Below are 22,898 nucleotides of genomic sequence, written 5' to 3' on the forward strand. Positions count from 1 at the left end.
ACTTTGTCATTGTAGTGGGTCTTATTTAAAGCCGTAACACATGCCATGCTAATTAAAGTGCACCAAATTAAAGACAGGCATTTGCATTCTAAAAACTAATCAAGGGAGACACATCAGATTCAAATGACAGCCTCACACAGCGAGTGAAAGAGGGAGAGAGAGAGAGAGAGAGAGAGAGAGAGAAATAGAGGGAGGAAGGAGGAGAGAGTGTGTTGATTAATAGAAGGTGTGTGTGTAATGAAGATAGATGTTGGTGTAAACACAAGTAGCTGAGGCCCCGCAGTGCCGTTGTGCTGAAGGGGAAAACAGAATTATTAATAATTATGCATATTAATATTGATGATTAAGTGGCTGATATTAATGGTTACTTCTCTAATTAGCATCAGCAGGATGCAATATGCTGCAGATTAAATTTGCACATGCAAATCAAGCAATGAATCTGCAACGACGCAACAAGTCCTCCAGAGTAAACGGCCAAATAGGTTGTTTGACCATGTGACCCCAGAACGACCCATAGGAGCTTATATCAACAGTAATCATCAGGACCAATTAATTTGTCTGTGCTTTCCACAACTGTTATAAATCACTGTTTAAAGATAATAATGTTTTACAACTCTGTGTTGAAGGTTTGGCTAGGTTTAGGGACAAAAACCACTTGGTTAGGGTTAAAATGATCACTTGAAACGTGGTGTGGGTTAGGGTCAGGGTCAGGGTCAGGGTCAGGGTCAGGGCTAGGGTTAGGGCTAGGGCTAGGGTTAGGGTTAGGGTTAGGGCCAGGGTTAGGGTTAGGGCCAGGGTTAGGGTTAGGCGGTTAGGGTTAGGGTTAGGGCTAGGGTTAGGGCTAGGGTTAGGGGTTAGGGCCAGGGTCAGGGATAGGCATTTAGGGTTAGGGTTAGGGGTTAGGGTCAGGGTTAGGGCTAGGGTTAGGCGGCAGGGTTAAAGCTACTACTTCCTTAAAGTTAGGCAACCTTCTTCGTCATGGTGACAGTAAACACCATGACAATCGTAGTTACGTTTTTTAAAAAACTGTCCCAACAGTTGGAAACATGAAGTGGAGAGTGGTCTCCTGCAGAAAAGTCCACTTTCTAGGATCTAACCAGCCACCCAACCCACCACCTCTGAAGATGGAAATTTGTCACCTTATATGGTCGTCATCTGAACTGTAATGTAACTATAGGTCGTTTTTGGCAACTGACATTGAGGCTCAATGATGACACTGCACCCATCTTTCTCCCTCTGTGTTTAGCCAGAGTTACAGTATGGGACAACAGACCTGAGGGAGCAATAACATATGAGGCCCCTTTTTTTTTCCCGCCATCACAGTATTCACTATTCAAACCCAGAACCAAGTCACTGCACAACCTCAGCCAGAATGCAAGAAAATTAAGACTTTTATTTTGATAAACTGAGAGTCAACATGAAACTGGAACTTGTAGGGATGCTGTTTCAGAGGTAAGAAAACCTCACTCAGATTCACATTGACGTTTTACAAATAATTCATCTCTACAATATAACCTTGCTAAACAGTATGCTGTGAAATTCATAAAAAAAATCTATGAAATATAGTTTAGTATTTTATATTTCCGTTTTTAGCTGCCTACAATTTCCCACAAGCCCAAACCATACATGCGTTAAACATTGCCAGCTTAACGAGGGCCTCGACTTTACAAATACCGAAGGTCATGAGTCCAATTTTCCCCAGCAGAATCCCATCCACTTACAACATTTTTCACTAGCCTCCAACTAAATTTTGTAAATAATAACACCTTTTATTTATACTTTTAATTACTGTGTTATCTTTGCTGTAAATTGTATCTTCCTACATTATGGTCTAAATGTCCTTTCAATACATTTTCTACACTTTTAGACTGCAGAGATTACAACAAAAAAGTTGGAAATTATACAAACATGGTTGAAATGGAAGTAAAGGTTAGAATACATAAAATACCCTCATCACTCTGCTGGTAAATCTTACTGGGAGTTGTAGTTGTTTTGAATACTAGCAGATAAATTATTGTTTAAAGCTACACTAATCAATATTTTTATATCAATAATGGATGTGAAATGTGAAAGGAGTCACTCATAGTGATGAACCCACATGCTCAGTTGCCCTCACCTGCTTTTAAGCCTCTTTTAGCTCATAGTTTTGGTTTTACAGCCTATAATTTTACTGTTTTGCTTCTCATCAATCTTGTTTCCAGCCGCGGCAGGAAGTTGTTTTCTGTCCTGGAAATAAAAGACTTCAAATGAACTTTGCCTCGTGTCTCACTTGTCAGACAGACTGATGAAGGGGAATTAGTGAGTTACAGAGGCTAGTGGGACAGCAGCTGGACAGGAAGTGAAATCAGGTCTTGTGTAAGGATTTTTGCGTGGGTATTTGTGAGGCCACACACACTTGGACACTTACAGACATACACACATATTCTCTTACTGGCTTTTAAATTATTCACATGACAAAACTGTCTTTTTTATTATAGATATCGATGACTTGTGTATAATATAATAAGACAAGTTTCAAACCAATCATGTCAGTACAGTGAGAATGTATAAAGTACGACTGATTGTTGCCTTTTGAAAATACATCTTATGTCGATAAATTATTCAAGTGAATTCAAATGAATTGAGACAAAAAGAAGCCAAGAACGAGATAGAACAGCGGCGCTTCAGGGAGATGGAGAGGAACAACAGGATCCTCCTCCTTCTCCTCCTCATCCTCTTTTATCCTCCATATTGTTCTATTATTTCCGCTGGGAAAAACAAATGAATACACGGCCAGTGGTGAGAGCAGGCGCAGGGAGAAAAGAGAAGGTTGACCTTTGAGAGGATTATGGGATTTGTGTTAGAACAAAGCGAGGAGGCAATATGGCTGATGTATTCAGTAAAATAGACTATTTACCAGTGAGACGCCGTGATTGCAAAAAGAAAGCAAGACAGTGGCAGACAAAAAAAGGAGAGGATCACTGTTAATATAAAGCTTTGTGAATAGCTGTTCACTGGGAGCCCAGGGGGGGTCGTGCACTCTTACTGGCAGAGTACAGAGTAGTTTGTCATTTAAGTGAGGTGGGAACAGGAGGGTGCAGTTTGATGGATTGCACGTTTATTGTTAAACTTCTCAATATTATACTGGTAGTCTATGGGGACTCAACTGGATCAGATTCCACACCGTACGCATGGATATGGTTTATTATGACTCATCTCTGCTTTTTAAGAGAGTTTTATTGTTCCCTGACGGTTTAATGCTGTTTCAAATACATTTTGATGTAAAAACTGTCAAGTTAGGAGATATTGAATAATACAGTAGTACTTTAGTCCCATATCAGTCACAAGCCTGAGAGAGCAAAGTGGTAAACAATGATGGGAGGGGGAAGACACACACAGACTGAGGTAAACTTAAAGATACCAGAGTGGCAATGTTTTCATGATGTCAATATATGTCAGATATTCTTCATTCTCTGCTTACTATGTGCTGGCCCCGAAAACATCTCATCTCTCATTCCCTCCCAACACACACACAAACACACACTGCAGATCGAGTGAAATGAGATTTGGATTGAAGTGTTTCAGTGCAACAGCATTGACCAGTGTCTGGTCAGGGGGAGCTGCAGGGTAGATATAAACACTGATCTGTTTTGAGGGTTGATACTAATATTGGTATTTTTGACTGAAGCTACGGCTTACCTAAGGGCCGCGCTGGCCATGTTGTTTACCGTCAGGGGGCACTAGACATTCAAATTCAATTATGTAAGCTCCAAAGCTGAGCATTTCATCTTTCCTTGCTTTGAGATTTTTTTTATTCTTACTGCAAATGATTAAATTATCATTTGTCCACCTCTTTTTAAACTTTCCATCCTCCAGGTTAACCCTCCTTTAAGCTCTAGACAGAGACATTTTGTTGTCAGATGTTAGCTAACCACTCTGATGACCTAAAGATCTCCTCCAGTTTTAAGACATATAAAAATACTCTGCTTGGAACAATCATTTGTTTCTGATATGTTTTTTCCACAAAAAAAGTTCAATTACCTGGTTAGGAATTCTTAAAATTACATCTACTCCTTCTCCCTCATTAAAAAATCCTGAATCTATGAAGTTTCATTTTCAAAACTTTAACTGCTAGACAGAAGATATCTCCTAGTTTACTGAAAACATCATTCTCAGTGTTTGTGCACTGGAGGCTTCACGTTTCCACATCACACTGAAGTTGTAAACCAAACCAGGATCAGCTTCCTAAATAGTTGTGATGTCACAAATCATGCTCGTAGGCCCGCCCCTTTAACTTAGATTTTCAATGAGCACAGAGGAACTTTCAAATTTAGGCAGACAAATGTGAAAACAGCCTTCTAGTGTCAAACTCTGCACGTACATCATTCTGCACAAACATCCAACTGTGGGAACAAGAAGAAAAACATATTTTTGACTGGATGAAGAGTAGGAGCAAACTGAAATGGAGTTATAACTAATAAATACAAACTAATTAGCAGGCCAGGTTAATAAATAAATTCCTCTGAATGAAATAGTCTTGCAGGCCAGATCTGGCCCCTGGGATGGTAGTTTGAGGCCCCTGCTCTATAGAGTCTGCACTGCTTAGTACATCCTGCATAAAAAAATGCTGAGATAAACTATGAACATACTGTAATCTTATTGTTCCTACAATTTTAATAGAAGTAGAACTAAAAAAATATTTGTCCTGAGGGCGGCGTTATCGAGCAAGTTAAACGAAGTATCAAAGAAGTCCCTTAGCAGCATGAAAGCGCTCAGTAAATTTTATGGAAATCGACCCATGACTTATCAAAAAAAAATAGGTTAGAAGAACTTCAGATGTAACCCGTTCTTCAGTTTCATTACCTTTCCTCAGTCTGTGATCTCATATTAACTGTAATAAAAGCCACATTATTGACCAAAGTGATATTGGTCTTACTCTCATACACATAACACACGCAGTCACACCGCTCCCCCCCCCCCCTCCCTCCCTCCCCGGCTGCAAGGCGCTCCTATCTGACCTCTAAAAAAAATATGGCGACGGCAGATTTGTGGCTCGTGCTGATAACCAATCAGATGGCTGGTGTCGTGCGGGGCGGACGACCCCCGTAGAGCCTTAAATCACATTTTCTCTTCATCGTTCTCTCTCCTCAGTCTCTCTGTCTTCTTTATTGCTTGTTGGCGATGGTTTTATTCGGTGGCGGCTGATAGTATGGTGAGTTCTTCAGCAAGCCGCAGAGGCTGACAGCCTGAGAAACTGAAAGGATCAAAACCGAGCTCACCTGGAAACTACATCAGGCCAGGGAATAGAATAACATAGAGCAGAATGAGGCAGTGATCTGTATGGAAAATAAAAGTGAGACTTAAAACATCTAATCACACACACACACAGACAGTTGCTCAGAGACTGGACTGGTCCACTCCCCTACATATGTAGTTTACAGTGATCAGAGCTGTTACACACCACACACTTTGATCCTGCCGCGACACGTGTCCATCTGCTGTACTAGCCACATTACACACACACACACACACACACACACACACACACACACGTGCCCAGGCACACATACTTATGCTCAAGCATGCACTCACACACAAGCTGAGGCCAAAACTTTGATCAATAAATAACACTGTCACAGGGGGTTTTGTGCACAGACATACAGACACAGACACACACACACACACACACACACACACATGCAGTTTGCAGTGAGGTACCTAGTAATAGCTTAGTGTGGACGGATGTAATCTCTGTTTGTTTCTAGATCCATCTCTCCATCTGCCCTCTACTCCCCTGCCCAGCCAATCAGCTTCTATCCCATTTTTAGCCAATCAGCTGGCCTGTATGACCCCCTCTAGGCCAACAGTAGCATCAGTATAACTCCCAGGACACACAGCCTACCTCTACCTGAGCAGCACGTGTGCGTCGCTGAACTACTGCGGCTGATACGCGTGTGCTGTTCACATAGACAGCGTTGCTGCTGTGGCGCTGCTACTGCCAGCTCTATCTTTCTACATAGAGTTTGACTTTTATATTGGCCATCAATAATAGCATGTTTCATATCATTTCATTATAAATTTCATTTATATTTAGTTTAGACAGAAAAAGGTCAGCCACATACACTCCTCACACAGGACAGGTTTTTTTTTTTTAATTGATTATATTGATTTCTTGATTTCCAGTTAAACCCCTGCTGTCACCGCTCCAAGTGAAGAAAATCCCTCCAGACGACACCAAGTTCCCCAAACGAGCCAAACAAACCTCTGACAAACAAACCTCCAAACTAACTGTCAGCAGGGAAACTGACAACAAATAAGGAAAATAACAACACCAAAACTCCCACTGGAAGCAGGTAAAACAACCGGCAGGAGCCCCAGTTTGAAATAATATCACAGAAAGTGAGCAGAAGTTGAGAAAAGAAGCTCCATCTGCGCTGGAGTTCCTCGCCAGAGAGGCTTCCTGCCCCACCATGCACCACGCAGGCTGACCAACAACGATGACACTTCATGTATGTGACATATTCTACAGATAGACACTCAAACTATAATGAAACTTGTAATGTTGCTGGTATGGTGTTGATATGACTCTCGACAGATAATTTTCACTGTCTATTTTTGCTGAGAACCACCTGCGTCATGTGGAAAAAATAGGCGAGACACCAACTCTCTAGATGACGCACCGCTGCAGCTGTGCGTGAGGCTGTGTGGCTGCTCTAACCTGTTAACAGGGGCGCTGAAATGAAAAGAAAGAGGTTCCGCGACATACACGTGTTGCACATGCAAGCTGTGTGTCCTGGCTGTAAGACTGTGATTTGTCTAATGTATGGACCACATACTAATGTGGAGGGACAGAAGAATCCTAGTTAAAAAAAATTCATCAGTTATGTCTAAACTAATATACTCTATATTACCTCTGTGAGTTTAGACAAGGTAAGTTGGCATGGAGACGAGGTGGATGGATTGATGTTTCCGGGGTGTGTCTGTCCAAACTGATCAAAATACGATCAAGTTTTAGTGTCCCATATTGATCAGAGTGCAGTTTCTGAGCCATTTCCCTCCCTTATGGTATGGTAATTTGTAATAAGGGTTTGGAGGTTTTGGGTCAACATACTGGATATCAAGACAAACATCACCAATCGGCTGCACCAATAAAAAACCAACAGCGGTGGCCTTTAAAAACCAATATCACAAAATCCCCATCATTTATTGAGACCTAGCAAACTATCTTGAAGTTTGCACAACAAAATGAGTTTATTATTGATTAGACGGAGCAGAAGGGAAGCAGGTGAAATGCATGCAAAGAAAATGAAGGTGTAAAGAAGGGCAAGAGGACAGACAAAAGGGAAGGAGGTTAAAAGAGAAATGATGACTGGCTTAGTCTGAAAGCTCATACTGACTCCTAATAACATAATGAGTAATATTGGCATACCATGCAGAAATACTGTGATTGTAAAAGCTTTAATTTCTGTTGCTTATGTTCTAAAATGCATTTTGATTTTTCTATCACACCTGATTTCCTGAAAAACTAACTGTATGAGATTTCAGACCACACAGGGCCAATTCTGACAGTATGATAAGTAGAAGGAAAACAAAGCTCAAAGGTATTTCTAAAAGTTTTTAGCATACATTTAGCACATTCCGCAATTTAGTTAGTATACTTCAGATTAGTAGAATTAGTAGTGTTTTTAGTAGAAAATGTTAGCTTTAGTTAGTATATTAGATGTTAGTATTTTTAGTATTTACATCATTTTATAGTTTAAGAGCAGGGCAAGGAAGGAGAAAAAAAAGTTAGTAAAACAAAAATCAGATAAAAGAAAGCAGAAAAAGACAGAAAGGATTTGTTAGTTCAGAGTGTGTCACAGAGAGAAAACATGCACATGCAAGAATATAGTGCAGCTACTGGTTTCATATGACCACTTTGGCATCACAGAGCATTTTGTGTCTTGCAGAATCATTACTGCATCCCTTTTTTGCCTGTTTTAATATGAATGAGAATGACAGACACTAGAGAGCAGCAGAGTGATGATATCATCTCTGACAGAAGTTTAGCATTTATATATATTTATATTATATAATCATAATTTATGAGTCACAATGTACAGAATTCAAAAGTTAAGTCTTTGTTTTACTCTGGGTCAGTCTAGATCCTGGCAGTTTTTGGAATAATATTATTCATGTGCAGAAATACATAAATACATGTAAATATATGTAAGTAATAGTAATTCTAACTACACATGAAAGTTTATTCTTGATCTTAGAAATAGTTAGCTTTTTCCAGAACGTTCAACTATATCACATGATCTTCATCAGCAGAGTTTACTCAGTTGTCATGGAGATTGATCTGCTGACATGTGAGCTCTGTGGCTGTTCCATGACACTTTTACAAGGTCTCGTCCATGTTGGCTTAAATGTAACCACGAAACTTCTTCAAGCCAGCATGGACTAGTAAAGCTAATAAGTGGATGTTGAATCGGTGCGTAATTTATACTCTCAAATTACTAATTGTTAGGCACAATTTGTGTTCCCAAATGCTGAATGTGCATTCTCTGCAAGCTGCTGCTTGAGAGTACTGGCACCTTATAATTCCAATTCAAGCACTTCAGCCATTATACATTCTGAAACAAATGGGCTGAATGAAACCAGCAGCTATTGTGTTCATGTATTGATTGATTTTGAAAAATTGGAAGCAGACAGTGACTGGGGCCATGTACGACTCACGAATACATGAAACATGCATATTATTGTGTGCATAATGGTGGGTTGGTGGCAATTGGCGAAAGTTGTGGCAACAGACGCCTGGCGTCATGGAGCGTGCCCAGATGGTCGTCTGTTGTCCCGGCCCCAGCCAGATTAATCCGATCCCTGACGCATCGGCAGAGCTGCTGTAAACCTTTCCACGCCAACCTTCCTTGTTGCCAGATCACCATTAGCATAGCTTCCATTAGCATTGTAGCCCGCTCTTTGAACAAATCACCATGCCAACAACAAAGAGCCAAATGAGCAGGACACAAACACACCAAGCAATGGCAGACTGAGAGGACCAGAGGACCTCACCATGGCTAGGAGACTACTACACCATAATGCCGGGACAGTGCCAAAAAAAAAAAAAAAAAAAAAACCCGAATAGTGGACACAGTCCTTTTAGCTACAAGATAACAGCAGTGACAGCTACTTGGTCCAACTGATATGTCACTGAAGGGTACACAAACAGATTCATAATGGAGCTGCCATTAGTTGATACTTTGGCCAAATATTTAAAGTTCTAGTCAACTTTCAGCTGCCATTAGCCGTGTTAAAATAGAATTACACAACCAGAGCATCCAGGTTAACACAAGAAGTCAATGTTCACACTAAACTGTATCCTCATTAAGGCTGGAACTGTATTTTCACCATTGTAAAACACAAACATTTCCCCTGAAAGCCTGGCTGATGATGGCATACAGTATTTATTGGACTCTAATAAAAGATTTCATTTGAATCATTCAATTTAGAAAAATAAATTTGTAATCAAACAAACTCAAAGCGTATCCATCGTATCAAATGGACCAGACTGCATTCAATTCAAAGGGCAAAATTAGACCGATGTTACTCCAAATCTGACAGGAAATGATGGTCTCTGATCATATTATCTGTCTCTGTTTGGTCTGAGGTTTGGCTCTTCTGCAATCTCTGGCAATGCTGGAGCTCATATATTATTTTGGTACTTTATTTAGATAAAATGACTAAATCTTGAGACTTTGTTGGGGCTGTTGGACATTATTTTGCAATTTATCTTTCTGTCTGACTGTCTGTCTATACCTAGAGGCAATATGAAAAAAAAAAACCTGGATACTTGGCACAAATCTCAAACAAGTACTCTGCTTCTCAGCAGTAGCGGGATAGAAATATTGCAGCAAATATTACAGCATGTCTCAATGCAGCCTGTCCAATGATCAAAGCTCTCTCTGCCCCAAAATAGCTGAGGAAATGTTTGAGCCTCACTTGGCTAATTTACAGGAAGAGAACATCCAAGCAGCATGGCAAAGGTCTGCTGATGATACATATTTAAACACACACACACACACAAACATACTAGAGCCTATCCTATTAATGTTTAATATGGGTACAAATGTAGCAACAAAGGAAAGCCTCTACGCAAGAATGTTTTGCAACATAAAACGGCTTACAAAAGAGTTAACTAACTAACTGAGGACATTAGTTTTATCATGTATATTGTATATCTATAGCACAAGGGAAACAGTTCAGAGAAATCAGGTCACATACAAAATCAGACCATACGATTATACGCACTGCAGTACGGCAGTAATATGGTTTTCTGCAAATCTGTATTTATATGCAGCAAGTTTCATTTCGATACATCAGATTCCTCCCTTCCTCTGACTTTATTGTGGAAACACAGTTCACTTATTTTAACTGAGAATGTGCCTGAATTTTTACAAATAGTCAAATGTTCAGCGGTGGACACAAATTTATGTGTATTTCTGGAAGCCAATCAGTATCAATTTCAGTTTTAGCTGGACTCTAGATGGAATTATTTTGAATATGAGGATGCATTGCTATGTAAATCTTTCCTGATCTTTCCGTCCATCACAGCAATAGTTTCTCTGTCTGAAGTACTTGTTATGCACAACATATACTATACATGACAAAGAAATCAGCTTTCTCAAGGAGAAATATAAGTGGGGAAAAATGGGTTTTTTTTATACACAAAGTTTAAGGAAACAGATTACTCCAGAAAGCTGACTATATGACAGAGTGACCTTTTTAGCAACATGAATCAAGTTTTTCCGACTTACAGTAACTCACAGTAAGATTAAATTTAGATATCATTACCAAAGAGGGAGAACAAAGTGGAAGAGATTTTCACTCCCTCTGTTCATCACTCACTATCTGAAGTTGCCAGAAGCTGTGACAGGTTTAGCTTACTTTCTTCCTATTTTGTATTGTGGAGCGATACAAAGTATGTAAATGTTTTGCAAAAATGTGGGATCAAAAAATTAAAAAAAACGCCTGTGCAAAAATAAATGTGTTACTACCGAACTGTCTCAAAATGTATGTGCTAGTAATTTATTGGTCATACATATGTATATCCACACATAATGAATTTAAGATTTAAAAAGGCCTGGATTCATCAGGTTTAAGGAAAGCTTACCTCAGCAATACAAATACAAATCCTAATAAAGACTCGAGTGAAGTACTCGAGTAAAGACTCGAGTGAAGTACTTTGTTTAAGGGTCAGATGCTCTACACAAGTTTTTGAACAATCCTGGTCAGGGCTACTAGCACAGAAGGATGGAGGGAAGGAAAAAAAAAAGGAGCAGAGAGACACCAAAAGAGTAATGAACTAAAATCATTGGGGTGTTTGTTTCAGGGAGAAAAAAATTAATAAGCATGAAAATAATTGTTCTCAACACTTAGCCAGCAGGACCAAAAACTTACGGGAAAGAGGAACCTCAATTACTGTGGAGGGAGAAGAGGAAAAAAGATATATTTATATATATGAGAGAGAGAGACAGAGAGTGAGAGAGGGTAATATTTGGGAAGGGTAAACATTAGGGATAATGCCTGTGTGACAGGAAATGCTGCTCAAGCAAACACACACAGTCCTAATTTGGATACAATTAAAGCCATGCTGGAGCTGATGTATGTGTGTTTCCGAGTGTGTACATGCTGAAAAATGACAAGTATACATGCTGTGAATTTTCCCAGCATTTGGGCCATCGTGGGACACTAAATTACTCCACTGACACCCAGAGTGATAATGATTAAAGGAGACCTATTATGCTTTTCCTTTTTTTTTCCAGTTATGTTACAATATCAGATGTTCATATTAAATGTTCATATTAAAGTGTCAAATAATGAGGTAAATGTATGTAGAAGCAATCCCTGTGAGAAAAAAGCACCGGCTTCAGACTGCTCTGAATGTTCCTGCTTGTACTATTCCTCCCTGCATTATTTCTAACTGATCCACTGAGCAAATCGAGATCCAAATATCTCCATATCTTGTTGTGTTGCTGCAAACAAAGCTCTGCTAATTCAGTGAGGAACCTGTAAATTCTTCACAGTAAATGTATCCCGTTATTTAGTCATTTGAAAGCTTTTAATATGAGGCAGTAAAGCAGGAAATGTTGGGTTTGCATTGGCGGTAACTTAACGCAGCTCTGATATGGCTGCCCCTAGGAAGGCTTCTGGGAAGCTGGCCAACCAGAACAGAGTGGGCTCATCTGGAGGGGGGCCTTAAAGAGACAAGAGCTAAAACTGTCTGTTAGAGACAGAGGCTGAACTGAGGGGCTGCATAAAGGGCCAATATAAGATAAATAAAGAGTTTTTTGAACTGTATATCATGCAGTGCTACTCTTGTGGAGTCCCAGAATAAAAATAGAGCTTGAAATGGGCATAATAGGTCCTCTTTAAGCTAACATTTTTAAAGCTTGTACCACAGAGTAACATTGTTTTGGTCTTATAGTATTTTTTTTAGGAGAATGCTTGCAATCTGCTTGGACCCTGATCATTATTTTGGTTGTTCTTTGTTTAAACCAATCAGAGGGCTCTTTGCATCATTGCAATTCTGCAAATACTTTCTAAAGATTTCTACATAGAAAGATTATAAATTCATTATTTATTAACTATGTAACCAATCAAGTTATATCAGTTCAATCAGCCAATCTGAGATGCCAACTTCTGCATCTTGTTCTCTGCCTCTGGCTGCATGTTGCTTCTTTTCCTGCACGGTCCCTTCTCAAGAACAGGCTTTTTAAGATGTGATTGCAGTGCTGAGAGCAGGGGCAGAGTTAGAGAAGCAGAGAAATGGATATTTTACTGGCCAGGTATATCTTAAAACAATCAGAGGCTTGATGAATTGGCTGGATGGCTGATGTATAGCTGGAATGGAAGGGGTATTTGGAGAAGGTTTGAGTCAGGGAAATGCACCTCATCAATCAGCATGATTAAAGGTTTTGGCCGGGCCGAAACAAACTCAACACTGTGAGGGGCTGGCCTTAAAGGTATAGTCCGCTGTTTAGAAGTGCAACAAACAGGTCCTGTGGAAGAATTGGATTTGTATACTGTATTGGGAGTTTCCCTTTCTTGAATGCCTTTACTAGATGTCAAACTGCCAACAGCAAAGTTCCACATCTCCCTAATTTCTCAAATATTGACATAATGTTATATTTACTGGGGACAGAGGTGAGGACAGAGATGTGTTAAGGACGAGACATATCTCTACATGAAAACATAATGACAACTTTCTAGTGTCCTTGAAAATAGCACCATTATTCACTTGTCTGAATATATGAGTATTACATCTGGATGAGAGTGCTTAGTTTCTTAATTAATTCAAGTGTTAAAGCAGCCAACACAACAGCAGAGTGTCCCGTTATAGACCAAGGAGGAGTTAAATGATCCTTAATAATGATACTTTGACAACACCATAGCATGTATTCCAGTAACACCCCATCTGCACACAGGAGAAACTCCTAATGCATTAAACACACACACACACACACCCGTGGACACACACTGACAGTAGCTTACTATATACGTGCCCCGTGGCCAAATCCATTGTAGCCAAGGCCCTTCACCGATAAATACAGCTTCGTGTCAGCAGCTCTGCATATTTAAAGCCACTAATGGCTTCCTGCAAAGCGCTCGCTCTTGAAGACACACACAAACACACACTAAGCCAAGGAGAAAAATCACTGGTGCGAGAGTAGGGAATTCTGTCAGCAAAGCAGCATCTCCAAGCGAACAGGTGCTGCAATGGCTGGATGGGTAAGGTCACCCACACACTTTAACCAACAGAGGCTAACCGGCCAGCTGGAGAACATAATTATGAGCCTGGGAGACAGTTGAAAAATTATTAATGAAGAAAGATATTAATAGACTCTAAACTGCTTTGTAGTCTTAAAGTCAAGTCTATTTTTCAAATATGGAGTACCTTGTGGATCCTCATGGATGGGACACACCCAAACTCATTTATTCATTATATCATGCATGGTCAGCCCCTGGATGCTTTTAGGAACCATGCCAAAGGAGGTTTTGATATTTGACCTGATTGGACCTGATTCTTTTTCTTTTTCTGGATGAAAGTCGTGGTCTGATGGAATTTGTTGCTGTTGAAATCTGTATTACCTCCTTTCCACTAATGCAAACCTAGTTCTAGTCCTGAGTTTGTGCTGTGGTTCACAGTTAGTTCAACTTGTGAACTTTCTTAGAACCAGCTTGCTTTTCCATGGGCTAGAGACCCAAGTCGTTACATAACTGTACATGCCTCCAGTTTCCTAGCAACGCTAACACCAACTTCAAGCAATTCAACTACAACATAGTAGGTGTCCGCCATTGCACAGTCTTAAGAGACGCAATGCATTTTGGTTTTGGTTGGTCATGGTAATCCTGCCCCCAGCCCCTGATGTAAGCGGTTCTTTCTTCTAGACCAGCAGTGTTGGTGCCACTCTGGAATCAGTTTTCCTGGCCGAGAGCTGGTTCTTTGGCTTTTGAAAAGCAAAAAAACTGGTTCGAGATGAGGCACCGGCTCTAAACCAGCCCTCGAACTACATTGGTGGAAATGGGACGTGTGTGTGGTCATGATTATTGAATAAACAAACCTAGGCACTGGCTCAAGAAGCTGGACAAAGCGTGAAAACACCCAAAGTGTATATCCACATCATTACAGCATGCTTTTACATAGATTGAGAGCCAATAGCAACATTTCAAATTAATTATAGAGATAATGTTGGCAGTTCCCTAAAACATGTAGCTTTTTTACACTAGACTAAATGGCACAACAGATACTTTTCGCAGTGGTGCTACTTATTAATTTACTCCTATACTTACAAAAACTTGATGACCAACTGGAAAGCTCAGCAGTTGAATACACACTTTCTCTTTGTCACTCACTCACACACACACACACACACAGCATCACATATTTGGTGAGGTACAGCCGTATGCTTTTGTCCATTGCCAGGGGGGTAAACACAAACACATAGAGCCTAATCTGAGAGCAAACAGCGGCGCCTCATGTTAACCAGCAGGGATACAGTTCCTCTCAACACTATGAGGCCTGCAGCGGTTCAGAACTGCAGCTTCACACTTATAAAAGATAGGGAGAAAGACAGAAAAAAAAGATTCATGGAACTGAGGATTCAGTCATGTCCAAAATGAAAACATTTGATTGTTTGATTGTTGTTGCGCTTTGTATTGTTTATCCTTTTTTTTTGCTCTTTTTGGCATTTTCATCCATCATTTTTTAAACTAATTTGACCAATCACTTCATAACTATAAGGTTATTTAACTGTGCAGACTTCAGCTGCATCACTGTGTAATGCTTCCGGCCATTAGCACTTACTTATAGAGAAGGTTGTGTTGTGTAAATGGAGAATTCATTGGCTCTGAGGTTAGGACTGGTGCCTCAAAACAGGAGGGTCCTGAAATTTCAGCCCCAAACACATGCAGGTTTTGGACTGTGGATGGAGGACATGCTCATAGGTGTGAGTGTATGTATTAATGTGTTCACACGATACTGTATCAACAACTATATACGGTTTGTATATATAGGGATAGTCTCCAGCCTCTTCGTGACCCTAAAAGGAATAAGTGGGTATTGAAAAGGAATGAATGATTGGTAACTGCAGATGATGGAGTGCTTTGTTTAATATCCACTTTTGTGGTTTTGGCAGGGCTCGAAGGTTGCTGAGGGGGGTTGTCCATCCAGTCACTGGCTGACTGACAGTTATATCTCCAAGAGACAAAACCGCAGTTGCTCAGCTGGCATTCATGTGGAAAATTCCTACTTAGTTTGAGTTTCTGTCACCTGATTTCAAGCTGCCAGAAGACTTAACGATGGAGTGTTTCAATAGATCACACACAACAAAACATCAGGCTTTTCACTAATATGATGCACATTTGTAATTTAAACAAATGAATATAAGTCATATTAAAGAGATTAGAGCCTGAAAAAAATGATGAAAGAAGGAAACAAACAGACCACCTGCAGGGAACATACCGTTGAGATTCACGTTCTATTTCTGCTATCAGCATCTCAAAGAATCGCCTTTAAGCCTTTATGCTCTTTCTTAATATGCACACACACAAATATATGCACACACACGCTGCTAGACAAACAGTATTTTAGTTGAGTGAAAGGCGGATATTGCCCTATATCTTTATTCTAGTATAGTTTAATAAGAAAGGGAGAAAACCCCCAGAAACCAAAACAACATGGAAATGAAATTGTTTCCTTCCATCCAAACAAATGACAGCGTAATCTCATTTAGGATGGAGGCAACGAATCTTTGTTTCTGTCATATGTCACAATATATACCTGCCCCCTGGGTAAGGCAGTGACATCCATATGCAAGAGAAAGGAATTAGGAATAATACTGATGAGAATAGATACAAGAGGAAGAAAATGGAGATAGGGATGAAAAAATTGAAGGGACTGAAGATCAGAGAAGACATGAAAGATTAAAAGCAAGCAGTTATAAGAAAGAAGACGGTGAAGGTAGATGTGTAACAATGCATAAAAAAAAAAAGAGTGTTCAGCTCTGCAATGGATGTGACATTTTTGACACATACATGTCAGTACAAGAACGACACATTATGTACCAGCAAACAGTTTAACACAGTTTAACATCATCAAAACTGAAAGCTCAGATATCATTGATAGGATGTCATAATATGCAAATTGAGCTTGTTTGGAATTGTCCTTTACATCTGAGAAAAATGCTTATCAGGCATTTCTTATTAGCATAAAATGGTTGGTACTGTAGCATTATGCCCATAATATTTCAAACAGCTGTTGGTATCATCACACACTGAAATGGACTATAAAATAATCTGCCCCAAAGATGATGGAGGGCTTAAAAAAATGAAGACATTATTTTTAAGTCTACTTTGCCTGTGACCTTTCTAATATTATTACATTACTACTTAAAGGGAATCACAACCAAAATCCCCAAACATTCAAATCCAGCCTTTGGATATAAATGTCTGAATTGTGATCAACAAAGCAGCACCAGTGGAAAAGAATAGCAAATATGACAACAACAAAACAAATTAAAAAAACAACTGAATAAAACCAACTGAGGAGTTCAGATAAAGCACCAATTATTGGCTAGAACCCAAATGGGAGGAGGAAACAACTTTTTTCCCTCCCCATTTAAGCATTTAATTCTTGGCAAGAAAAAAGATGCAACATAACAAGACTAAGAACGGAAGTTAGAAAGACAAAGAATGTTAGCATTGCGGCTAAGCTAAACACTGGAATGTAACACCAACAGAGAGCAGAGAAAGAAAGAAAGATTACTACTTTTAGCATTAACGCTAAGCTAAACTCTTTGGAATACTGCCAACAGCACAAAGGAAGGAAGATAGAAAGGAAGGCATTTCTGACATAATATCATCAGCAGCAGCGTATGAAATCACAGAGAAAGAAAGAAATGAGAAAGGTAGGAAGTAAAAAAAGAAAGAAGAGGGCAAAGAAAGAGAATATAACATGACAATGGTTGCGTATCACACTGTGCAGCAGATTCCTTACCTAGGACGCCCAGCCGGTAGTTGACAGTTATGACAATCACATTCCCATAGCTGGCCAGGATGCTGCCATCAAACATATTCCCAGTTCCTTCCATGTAGGAGCCCCCGTGGATGAAAACCATCACTGGCTTGGGGCTTCCACTCTCCCTGATGTCTGGAGAAGGGGTTAGGGGAGGAGGGTGGGGGGGGGAGAAGGCAGAAGGACTGATTAGATGACAGATTGAAGGTGACAGCCAGAGATGCAATTTCAATACTTTAGGGGGCTTTGGCCACCTCTTTAATTTTTATTTTTTTTCTGAGTAATCTTGGCACACTGGCTTTTTAATATGGAGATCTTGTTAGTCAAAAGCGTCAAACCATTCATTTTCCTATGTACAGGCCGTGACATGTTTGCGGTGATTGGAAAATGCTGCTTTATTTATTTATTTGAAATTCCATATAGGTGTTAATGAAACAGGATATTTAATATGTTGAGTTTTAATTTTCCTGTAGGCAATGGACTGTCAACATGCAAAAGTGGCAATCCAAACTGTCACATTGAGGTAAAAGTTTTCCGATTAATCTGAAGGAAAATCTAATGAAAACGGCATATTAGGTTTGACATTTTTATGAAAAAGCACCACTTTATTGAAACTTTAATTTGAATTCAGGTTAGCACTTCATAGTTGTTTAGCTGCAGGGAAATGTTTTGCCTTGATTTTGTGAATATAAATGCTTGTGAGTGCTTATTGCCACCAGGGGAAATTAAATGGAACTAAAAAAACTGAATGGGACACTTTTATTTTTCAAGATTTTAAAGGATTTTGTGAATGTGAAGGACAAAATGTTGATTCAGCTTTTAAATTACAGCGCAATCATTTCCATAATTACAATGTAATAGGACAAATACAATTTGTGGTAGATGATGAGTTGTTATATTGCCTAATACTGCCACAAAGCTGGAGGTGTGTTTCAATTACAAAAGGAATATTTTTGCAATGTGTAGTCACAACCATCAAATATGAGGTCAAGGTCAGGAGAATGGCGAGCCTGCTGTTAGAGGCAAAATTAGACATTAAAATGTGTTACATCTGGTTGATTAGGTTGGAAGAAAGGAGGTTGTATTGTAAAGCTTTAGCCCTTGATGTAGTTCTAATATGGGCTGGGTTGTGAGCAAAAAGGATGAGAAGACTTGGAGAGATCTAACAACACGCTGCAACCCATGTTCAAAACAAGGTTTCACTTTCATCTTCTGTATCTCTGAGATGAAGCTTTTCATCTTGCTTCCTAACTATCTCCATCACTACATGATTCAAGATTCTATACTTTATTGCCATATCAATATGATTGATTGGAATTTAGATGCAGCAGTATACATCGTTTATCCCACTGATGTTTTACCACTCAGGGACTCAGGTCCAGAGAGAGTTCAGTGAGTCTATGGGGAATTAAAAATTAACCAAGCAAGAAAAGAGAAAAGCGTTACTGTCGAGACGAGAGAATTAATTTTTGTGAGGGCAGTAAGAGAGGCAGAAGGCTAGTTTTTGAGTCTGAAAGTTTTCCTACAGTGTGTCTAAAGTACTCCACGAGGCAGACAAAATAATGTAAACACCTAAGGGAAAAACTTCCTTTTCTAAAGGGACTTAATCACTGTTATGAAGGTGGCTCAAAAATGCTTTTAAATTTTATAAAAGTGTCCTTTAAAGTCTGCTGTAATAACGTCATGTCAGTACGTTTCCTATGATGAAACTTTGACTTACTTTATTAAAGGATTAAGATAATAAGAAAACTACTCAGGCAAAAAAGTGATTTTTTTGGTGGTTTTACTTTCAATTTTACCTTATGGGTAAAGGATAAAGTAAACTGAGTAAACAGGACATTATTCAACAAAAAGGAGGAAGGAACTAAATATTATAGCATATCTATATATTGGACAACTGCTGAAATTGATTTCTTCCCAACAGAAAATGTAAAATAAACTAGAGGTCTTCACAGATCTAAAATGTTGGACCTGATATGAAATGGACCCGTGGAAAACCTACCCGAACCCGACGTGCATTAATTAATTTTCAAAAAACAGAGACCTGACCCGAATAGACCCGAATATAACAGACTTGATCCAAAATGCGGTCGACTCGAACAGAAAGAGAACACAAGTACCAGCAGCAGCCTGCTGATGTGATGTGATGTGCTATCAATTAATTCAATCAATTAACAAGCAGCTGTTGTGGAAAAGAGCAGCAATATTATCATAATAATGCCCTACGAACGAGTCTAATGTCATAGAAATGAAAAATAATTAGTTTATATGCTTCATACACAGATTTATAACATATAATAACTAAAAATCCTACCAACAATAAAATCTTCTGTAGCCAGCTGGGTGATAGACAGACAAACCTATTTACTCTTTATTTTATTTAATATAAATGAATAAATGTAATATCTGTGAATCAAGTTCCAAAATTAATTTAACTTAATTTAAATCTTGTAGATGACTAATTTTCCTAAAACAAGTCTGGCTTCAGTTCCCATGTCATAACCTTTTTCTCATCTTTGTGAACTATTTGTATAAAACAGGAGCAAACCAGGAGCAACTGATATTCCAGTTGGTTTTACCTCCTTGTTCTCCTTTTCACGTCGATTCACTTCACAGTTTACATTCTTCTCTCACTCAAAACGCACCGTTTTCTCCCGCGGTGATTGTGACATACCACATGATCAGAGCTGATACCGTGTGCACTTGGGTCCATTCGGATCCACTCAGGTATTGGACACATTGACAAACAGACCTGAGACCCGCTGCAGTAAAAGGAGACCTGACCTGACCCGCTTAGACTGTGTAGAATTTGGACTTGGTGTGACTCGAGTCGGGTCTTGGTTTCACAGAACAAAGTGGACCAGTGAAGACCTCTAAAATAGACACACTTAGAAAAAAATTTAGTGGGAAATTGAAATGAGGAACGTCTAGGTAAAATGCTGTCTCCTTGTGTCTGTTTGTGTGTGTGCTATATTTGTCCTTTCCTCCATTTCTCTCAGCATAGAACTCATTACATCACTTCTGTCATTCTCTGTCCTTTGTAGTGTTTTTTTTTTCTTCTTCTTAGTTGTCCTGCTCCCTCCGCCACAGCAGGCAGTGGCCACAATGTAGGCACATCATAACTCTCCTCTGGAAGGCTTCCAGAAACTTGTGACAAAAAAGGTCAGGGGATTATGGCAAGAGTGTGTGTGCTGGTGTGTTTACCGAGCTATACAGATATGTGTGTAGATAGAAAGGAGAGGGGGGAAGACAAGAGGAGCAAATTACAACCATGTACAATACTGGTGATGGGGATGATTATTACAGTTGTATTTATTTTGTACTGATGATGATGTCAGTGTAGTGCTGATAGTGCTGGCAGCCATGACAGTGGTGATGATGATGATGATGATGATAACTGACAGCTTTGATGGTGACAATGACAATGGTGTTTACGATGAGAATAACGATGGTGAGGATAATTATATCAATGATAATGATTGAAGGTAGCCAGAATGGTGATGATGATGTTGATGATGATGATAATAATGATGATCATGACAACCATGGTGGTGATGATGCTGATGAGAGTGACAACCATGACAATGACAATGATGTTTATGTATATGATGGTGGTAGCCATTGGTGTGATGATGATGATGGTGATGATGATGATGCTCCTGGCAACCATAACGTGATGATGATGTCAGTTATAAATATGGTTGCAGCCATGATTGTGAAGTCAATGTTGATGATGGCGACAACTCCGACACTGACGATGATGATGATGGCAACCATGGCACTGCTGATGATGCTGATGATAATGCTCGTGGCAAGCACGATGGTGATTACAATGTCAATGATAATGATGGTGGCAGCTATGATGGTGAAGACAATGTTGATGAAGGCAACAACTATGATATGCTGATGGTGCTGATGGTTGTTCATGATAGTGCTCATAGTAACCATAACTGTGATGACGATGGCAACCATGACAGCAAGGATGGTGTTGATGAGAATGCTTGTGGCAACCATGATGTGAAGATAACTTTGCTGGCAACAACCGTGACGATGTTGATGGTGCTAATGTTAATGATGGTGGCAGCCATGATGGCAAGGATGACACTGATGGCAATTATGGCAACCATAATAATGATGACAATGTTGTTGGTGGTGATGATAATCCTCGTGGCAACAATAATGGTGATGACAACGTCTATGAAAATAATGGGACCATAATGGTGAAGACAATGTTGATGAAGATAACTTGGATGCAACGGATGAGAGGAAGCCACGAAGGTAAACAACATTGAAGAATAGAATGAGGATGACAACCATCAAGATGGTGAAAATAAAAGAAAAAATGAGAATGACCAGTGAGATGAAGACAACCATAATGATGATGATGTTGATAGAAAAGAATACTGAAAAAAAAATAAAAATGGAAATAAAAAATGAAACATGAATTTGTTGATTATAAAAAGGCTTCCAGGATCTAACCAAGTCTTCACCTATAAATAATGTATTTTCCTTTGAAGGAAACACAATATAGGTGATTTCTCATGGAACTGTGTGATTTTGACACTTCCCTGCTTGTATATATGAGTTCTCAAGCATTACATGAATATATGAATTAATTTCTGCTGTAGCGAGATACATCCAATGCGGCCGTAGCTTCCTCTTTGTGTCCAGCACTGAAGGTCAGCAGTAATGAGGTGAGGTTAGGATAAAATTGTCTTGGCAGTGTTTGAGCATTTGATGGATTTACTTGAATTTATCTAGACTGACTGGCTGAAACAATCCTAGCGTATATTAAACACACTGTACCTTGAGGTTTTAAGTTTATGCAATCCAGCTTGCTCTCAGCATGGTTTCCTGGCATCATTCATTGGTTTCCTTTGCAAGACTTTGAGCCAAAACCCACTCTAAACCCAATTCTCTCCCTTCATTCCCCCAATTCATCAATTAATCCTCATTCAGCTGATTGCAGTTTTCCTCCTTTCCCATCATCTCCTTGCTTAAAGTGAGGTAATGGTGTATTTGGAGTAATTAATTGAACATCCAATGTTTACATGATTATTTGTAAGATCAATATGTCCTTTTATTCCTCTCTTTAAAGTAAGTTGAAAAGATTTCACTTTTCAATAAAGATGTTTGGAAACAGGCAGGAACATTCAACTGTCCTCCAAGGTTTTTCACAGCGAGCAGTGAGATGAAAGCTTGCTTTGAGAGGAGCTAAAATGAGATGCAATCTTGTAGTGATTCAACCATTCAATCTTCCCGGGGATGAGTGTGTGTATGAGGGAGAGTTAGTCAGAGGAAAGGTACCATGCCAACATGGAGTAGGTCATTGCTTCCTCGAAGATCAGGTCATGATCAAAGAGAT

General features: G+C 39.4%; 1 protein-coding gene across 2 annotated transcripts in view; it reads right to left on the bottom strand.

Annotated features, from left to right (window-relative positions):
- The window catches only part of nlgn1 (neuroligin 1), a 354,066-nt gene that overhangs the window by 191,445 nt on the left and 139,723 nt on the right, over positions 1-22,898 (bottom strand). For both annotated transcript variants that reach the window (XM_044360565.1, XM_044360566.1), the window contains one exon: positions 17,516-17,668. In XM_044360565.1, coding sequence (XP_044216500.1) covers positions 17,516-17,668 — 153 coding nt within the window. The remainder of the gene's footprint in view (positions 1-17,515; positions 17,669-22,898) is intronic.

The sequence above is a fragment of the Thunnus albacares genome, chromosome 9 (genome assembly GCF_914725855.1).
Source record: "Thunnus albacares chromosome 9, fThuAlb1.1, whole genome shotgun sequence".
NCBI lineage: Eukaryota > Metazoa > Chordata > Actinopteri > Scombriformes > Scombridae > Thunnus > Thunnus albacares.